A 7746-nucleotide genomic window follows, 5' to 3' on the forward strand; every position below is an offset into this window, starting at 1 on the left:
ACACACAAGTTGTGTATTCAAGTTGAATTCAGAGTCACTTAGAATTCCAGCGTCGCTTGGAAATCAGGCAGAGTTTCGGCGTGACTTGAACGTCAAGCAAAATTATGGCGTCACTTAGGCAGCATTCCGACGTTGCTTGGGAAGAATTCCGACGTCACTTGGGTGTCGGGCAGAACTCCGGCATCACTTGGGCGTCAGGCAGAACTCCAGCGGTGGTCGAGGAGGAATTCTTCCCTCATATCATTCTCTTCTTCTTGCTTGAGTCCCCTCTTAAGAGAAATGATGAACTATTTATAGTTTTTTTAGAATGGCATGACCCGTAAATATGAGGAGGATCAAGGACAAATGTGGAGTGGTTTGATGGACGGACTATATTGAATCCCTTGATTGTGAACCGTTCGTGAAACATTTAAAGGTCTTAATGATGTCGGAATTCGGCGATCTTGGGATCGTTGGATTCTTTTCGTTGAACCGCTCGATTCAACAATAAGCACGTCATGTTTGGAAATCATTTGGTAGCTCAAATTATGTTTCGAACTTTCTAATAGTGCTTCGGGTCTTTGATTTGGTCTCATTTGGGCTCGGATTAAGTTGAATTTGTTGTCGTTGGGTTCGTATTTTTGAGACGCTCGGTTTGACTATAAGTTTGCTGAAATCGGAGTTTAGGTGATCCTGGATTTATTTTTTGAAATTTCTGGCTTGATTTTGCCTCGAGATTCGTGCCCGATCAAGATAATTTTTTGATGATATATAAATACTAAAACAAGTTCCTCATGTGATTAAGATATTGTGAAATCAATATCATACAATAATTAAAATCAATATGGTATGCATGTATAGTATAAATAATTTTTTTTAGCTCAAAATTCTAATAATTTCAAAATAAAACAAAATAAAATATTACGAATTTATAAGTTTTGTTTTTCAAAATAAGAATTTAATATTATTATAACTATTTATGTTATTTCATTTTTATATGATTTAACACTTTTTAAAATAAAAAAGAGTGACGGGTGGGGCTGGCCAACTCCCAAGTTGCTTCAATAATGTAAGTCAATTCCTTCACATTTAATTAATATTTTTCTCATGAGAAAAAAAAAAAGTTTTTTCTAAAATTATGCTTATGAGTTTCTACCTCATTATTAGGGCAAATTATTGCATCCGGTCACCTGACATGCGGCCAGCCAATCCAAAAACGCCAACTCATCCGGATGCACTGGGCCCCGATATTTTTGAGTGACGTGGCATATTTTTATTGGTGTCCGGACGTATCCGAACACAATAATTTGCCCATTATTAGAGGCGTCAAAACTTATTGGTGGGTCACCCTCATATCTAGCTCAAATCCAATCAAGTCGAACTAGCCCCATTTAATAAGCATATAAAAAATCAATTCCGACATAACCCACCTGCATCCTGAATAACCTAAATACTACTCGTTAACTTTTTTTTTTTTTTAACTTATTAAATAAAAAATTTAAAATATTCAAAAAAAAAAAAAAGATTATACTCATAAATTAAAATATTTTAAAAATAATAATTCTTAAATAAATCTGAACCCGATCCAATTATTAAACGGGTCAAACCCGTGTGTCTGAATTGTTTTGGATCACATTCGAATGAAAGAGATGCATTGGGTCATTTTTAAACGCCCGTAAATTATCCCACGATTAATGAACTTTTATTACGTCCGGTGTAAGGACGTAGAGGAACGTCCGGTTGGAGGCAAAATCCCGCCAAAAAACTCGGTATTTGTTTGGTACAACTATGTATTATTTGATATTAGCGAGGAATACCGCTCTTTGAAGACGGAAAAACTCGGTACAACATTTGTATAACTCGGTATTTCTCGGTATAACTCGATATTGAGTCTTCAAATGATGATATTTCTCGTTATTATTTGGTATTGTTCGGTATTTGCTTGGTCCAACTCATTTTTTGACCGAATTTTATCTTCAACTTCCTCAACGTCCATATAATAATTGTTCCACGATTAATACCACGTGAATCACCATAACTCTCTCGGTTTCCGCGTCCATTCCAACGGTCACGATTCAATCAAAATCTTTCACGATCCCAAAACACGCCCCATGTTCCCCTTCTGGGCCCCACTCCATCACGCTCGTCAAACCGACTTCCCTAAATTCCAATAAATCCCGATTCCTTCCTAAATCCCCAAACCCCACAAAAAAGAAATGCGATCCCTTCTCTTCCTCTCCGCCCTACTCCTATTCGCCGATCTCTTCTCCGCCACCGGCGGCAACAGCCCGCCGACGTTGGGCGGGTGGAAGCCGATCAAGAACTTGTCCGATCCCTATGTACAGGAGATCGCCAAGTTTGCGGTGGCGGAGAACAATAAGAAGGTCAATAGTGCTTTGACACTGAGCCGCGTGCTGAGCGGCGAGACCCAGGTTATTTCCGGCGTGAAATATCGTCTCATCATCAAGGTTTCTGAAATCTCCGGCAGCGGCGGCGGCGGCGCCGTCACCGTGAGGAAGTACCAGGCCACTGTCTGGGATAAACCATGGGAGAAGTTCCGCGAGCTCATCTCGTTCCTGCACGTAATAGAGTAGGCCATGGGACGCAGAGAATGATGTGTGTTGGTATCTATCTTACTGTGTGAAATTTCTAGAAGTAACCTCTTTTTTAATCTATTTTATATGGTACTTGGAATGTTTTGATGTTTTGGTTAAAATGATATAAAAATAATTATGCTTGTGTGGGATAAGATACTGTTCATATGGACGGTGGACCAGAATGAATTGCTGGCTTTCAATGGTGGGATTTTTTTTTTTTGGGGACATTTAGGCCATTTAAGGCAAATTCACACACACAACGCAAACAAAAAGACTCGAACCTTAGACTTCTTAGTTGGAAGCCTTAGCTCTCAACCAATAGGCCAAGGAGAGTTGTGATGGTGGGATACTCAATCCATGCATTCTGCGTCGCTCTATCGGTATCCTGATTTTTATTATCTGTTAAATTTAGCCTCTTTTTTTGGGGGGGCTTTTGAGCAGGTTAAAGTAATCTCACACATATATTATATACACAACACTGGATTCTAAGACCTCTTGATTGCTAGTCTAAGTTCATGTGTTTTAAGTTTTATTTGGGAAAAAATTATTATGTGCGGATTCGAATGAGGAGGCGCATCATCACCTAATGCATAATGCATTATAATTCACTTTGGGACAAGTCCGGAAATAATCTCTCTCATTTGGGACGGGTTTTCTTTGTTTTTTTTACTATTTTTTTAAACAGTATTGTAGTCTAAAAATAGAAAAAAAAATTTGTAAAAAACTATTTTAAGAAACAATAATAAATTCATCCAAATAAAGCTTTAGACTCCACTTGAGATAATTTTTTTTCTATTTTATTTTTTAGATCTATATTATTATTTTTATTTGACAATTATTTTTTCATCGTTCTCACTCATTTTTTATGATAATCACTTTTAAAAAATACCTTTATCCCCAATAATTTTTCATCCAAATATATGTACCTTTATGTAATAAATATTATACATATTTATATAATAATTTATTTTATAAGAATTATAATTTATTCTAATTAGAATGCATGTTTTATGATGAGTTAGAGCACATTTGAAATCGTCAAATAGCCGTGGATTTTTTCGAAGGAAATTGGCGAATTTTTGGCGGCTTTCCGACGGATATTTTTCAGCTGGTAAAAGTCGCGTAGAAAGGAAAACCGGCGGCTAATTTCCTATGGTGATATTTTCCCGCCAGGTTGCCCAGCTGCCTCCCGCGTTGCTCGCATGCGTTGGGATTCGAAGTGAGTATGATTTCAAAGACCTAACTAGTTTGGTCGGAAGGCAAAAGTATTTAAATGTCACATTTTTTATTTAAAATATAAGAATTAAAATATGATGGAAAAGCTAACGGAAACGCCATTGAAACCAAAGCCGTTTTCAATCCGTCGGAAAATCTGTAGAAAAATTAGTCGGTGATAATTTGTCCTACACTATGTGTGTAGCTCGCTGTTGATCAACATCAGATCTTGAAGCTTAGCCTCATTTGTCCTTAGGCTCCTTGACCCTTGTTTGGCCTTTAGAAACACATTTAGATCTTTAAGAACATATTGTAACACATCAAGCTAGCCATATTTAGGCTAAAATTCCTTTTTGATCCTTGCCCTTATTAGATGCCTCCACTCATAGAAAATGTAAAATCACTACTCTCTCTCTCTCTAGACTTTCTTTGTTCAAAGCATTTCTTTGCTTCTTGATATTAAATATTTATGTCAATTCTAGAATATCAATCTATGACTTTTCGGCTACAAAACTAGATGTTCTTAAATTATGCTCCCAATAAGGCTAGGATTTTTCTCAAATATGATCATTTTCGGGAGAGATTATTACGTGCGGAGTTCGGACCGGAGAATTGTCTGAATTCTGTGAGTGTGCGCAGTAAAAACACAATTATTGTGCACATTATGCTTTTACTATGCACACTCGCAGAATCCGGATAATTTTTCTGCTCGGACTTGCACGTAATAATCTCTTCATTCTGGGGGCCTATTTATCGCACTTATGATAGATATGAGCATTTCTTACTCTTACTGTATGGCATTAGAGACGCTTCTTTAAAAGAATCATATTTCTCTTCCGCTAACAATTTGCTCGTCATGTGAGTTAGCCTCATCATGGCACAATGCTCAACCTTTTCATCCACAATCACCAGTAATAGTAAAGTTTATTTGTGCCTATAAACCCTTTATGCAACTCAAGAATTGGTTGAAATTTGAAAGATAAAAAAATTACACAATATATTGAGGAGTCAAAAATCTCTAAAATTTGTTCAAAGAAGCCTCCATAATAGATTTTAGTAGGAAATCTACACAGTTCTAATTGCTTTTTCTTACATAATAGATTTTAGTAGGAAAATAACACAATAAAGATAATTACTCAATTTATTCATCTATCATTCGTAGCTAGCATGTATTTCTTCCACACGCATCAAAGTTATGGAAGATTTTCTTGCAGGCTACTGATAAGAAATACTGGAGTTCGCAAGTAACCATAAGGTAATACTTGAGTTCACAAGCAATTCTAATCCAAACCAGTAAAAACACAACAACAAAACTGCTGTCCACAGCAGTAAAACAACAGGAAATAGGGAAAACTGAGAGAAAAACACAAGTAGAGACTTGTATTCCACTAGAAGCAAAAGCAAAATAACAAAGATATAATTGTTCTTCGATCCGAGAGGAAGAATGTATTCTTCACAATCTCCGGCAATGCCAAGAGCCCAAGAACAAATCCTATATCTCAAATAAAATTCAAATTCAAGATGAGAGCCAAACTCTCACCATAACTCCTAATTAAAGACAAAGGAAAATTACAAAATACTTAAAACAGCCCCTCATTCAAAAATTTCCCTCCCAAAACCGATTTAACCCCAAGTGGGGCCCACAGGGGCTTCCGCCCCCCTTGTTGTTTCCGCCAAGCCAGGCCCCCGCCTGGAATAAACCTAGACCGGTCCTGGTTGGACCGGTCCAGCCGGCCCCTCCTGGGCTGGCCTAACAGCTACCCATTAATATATTGAATTTCTTGTGCATAATATAAACTATTTCGTCTTTTAAGTAATGCTTGTCATCACAACAAGTTACATGAATAAGAAATTAGATATCAATGATCAACATTTCAGACTATTCCATGTGATCTTTGATTACATTTATGTGCTCGGAGAGCTGCACGTTTTAAATGCACCGATGAACCCAACAAATATAAAGCAATATTTACGCATAAAAAAGAAAGTTTTTTATTTTTTCTTTTTCATTCAAAATTAAGGATAAAAGTATGTATTGGCTTGCATTTCCATCTTGTGATTGGACCCGCATTAATAAATGAAAATTTACAACATATAATGTAAGAGCACAAAGTGCTTGAAAAACCTCAATCCATTTGCATTATTTCCAGAAGCATTCATCTTTCATGTCTTCTTGAAATTAAGCATAAATGAATATTAATTTACTATTTGGTTAAGCATAAATGAATATTAAAAAAGAATTATATTCTTGAAATTATAAAAATGAAAACATAAAACAAATAATTATTATTAAAAAAAATCTTAACAAATTTTAAAAAACCTAAGAAAATCCTCCAAATTGGATGGGATTTGGGATTATGATAGATTGGGAGATAGAATATAATTTCTAAGGATAGCAATGTATTTCAAATGTGTGGGTTTTCAAGTTTTTGATGTTTGATTGGACGAAAAATAAATACAAATTAATATTTGGAGTAATTACAAATCCCACCTTTTGGGAATATTTAGATGTAAGTAAGATTTATAGAATTAGGATTTAGCAAATTTTGTAAATTCTAATTTAGCAATTCCTAAGGCAATGAAATTCTAAAAATTGTTTGGCATAATAGAGTCTAGATCCAACTAAATCTTGATGAATTGTTTAGCCGCTTATTTCAAGACTTAAGTATGTTAGCTCTAATCAGATTTTAATAATTATTATTGATGATAAAATTAAAACATGAAATCTCATTGCCTACGATCATTAGTGCAACTAACATTCTAATTAGTTAATCAATTAGCTAAATGATTTTTTTAATTAACAAAGTGCTATTATTTATTTAATCGGTCATTAATAATGTTAATCAACAATTTATTAAATTTCTTTATTAATTTATAATTAACATGATAAAGTATTTTAATTAATAGTTTATTCCATGGATAAAATCATATTATATCAATATAACCCTCATCTTTCTCCCCTTCCTCTCCCATCAAAATTCCCAAATTCCCATACGATAAAAAGATGCGAGGAAATCATGTGGGGAGCTTGTTGACAAAAGTAGTCTTTCTCCCCCTTACATGAAAAAATTATTAGGTGTGGAGTGCGCACCGTCCGCACAAGTACTGGGTACCTAGCGGTACCCAGCAATACCGAGTGCGAGTATCGTTAGGTACCCAATGCTTGTGCGAACGGTTCTCCCCGTCTGCACTCCGCACCTAATAATCTCTCCCTTACATGTGCTTATGTTTGCTAAAATTTAGTTGAATCTAACAAACTACAAGATTAACCACGAAATTAGGGAGGAACTTAATTAAACATACCATAAGATTTAAGCCACACATTTTGACTATTTGGCAGTATTTTCATAAAAGCTTGAGTAAATCGTGCGTAGGTCCATCCATTTATTAATTCTAATTAAACACATGAAAATAATCTAATGATTTTTAATAACACCAAATTGTTGAATTTTAAATTCTTATCATCCCATTTTAGAATTCTTTTGCATTAAGTTTATTTTATAATGCATAGATAAAAAATTAAAAGTTTTTATTTTTTTGAGGAATAAAAATAAAAATCACGAATAGTAAAAAACTAACAACTATAAATCAAATCAACCTATACACCTAGAAGAGGGATTTGTTAGATATCAGAACCGACAAGCGTCTCTTATGTACGGAGTCTGAACACAGAGAATCGTTCAATTTTATGATTTTAAATAGTAAAAATGAAATAAAATCACAAAGATAAACAATAAATGCAATTTTACCATTCAAATTTACAAATAAAATGATTCCTTTGTCTGAATTCCGTACTTAATAATCTCAAAAAGAATTATCCAATTTTGTGGCAGTGAATAATAAAAAAACAGCAAAAATACAAGGGGAAGTTATTGGGTCAAGTCACCAAACACAGTTTACGTTCGGTATTTACAGTACTGAGCAGTATTGAGCTCGGTACTGTAAAGTACTGAGT

At 34.8% G+C, this 7746-nt stretch overlaps 1 protein-coding gene across 1 annotated transcript; it reads left to right on the forward strand.

The window, feature by feature from the left end:
• Positions 1-2161: 2161 nt before the first annotated feature.
• Positions 2162-2725, forward strand: LOC110099394 (cysteine proteinase inhibitor 1). Its single transcript, XM_020826522.2, has one exon. The coding sequence runs from the start codon at positions 2196-2198 to the stop codon at positions 2571-2573; it is 378 nt and encodes a 125-aa protein (XP_020682181.2). The 5' UTR covers positions 2162-2195; the 3' UTR covers positions 2574-2725.
• The last annotated feature ends 5021 nt before the right edge of the window (positions 2726-7746 follow it).

Source organism: Dendrobium catenatum, unplaced genomic scaffold, assembly GCF_001605985.2.
Source record: "Dendrobium catenatum unplaced genomic scaffold, ASM160598v2 fragScaff_scaffold_1105, whole genome shotgun sequence".
In the NCBI taxonomy this organism is placed as follows: domain Eukaryota; kingdom Viridiplantae; phylum Streptophyta; class Magnoliopsida; order Asparagales; family Orchidaceae; genus Dendrobium; species Dendrobium catenatum.

Excerpts from the sequence above, each read along its gene's own strand:
- LOC110099394 (XM_020826522.2), top strand. The coding sequence starts at position 2,196 with ATGCGATCCCTTCTCTTCCTCTCCGCCCTACTCCTATTCGCCGATCTC.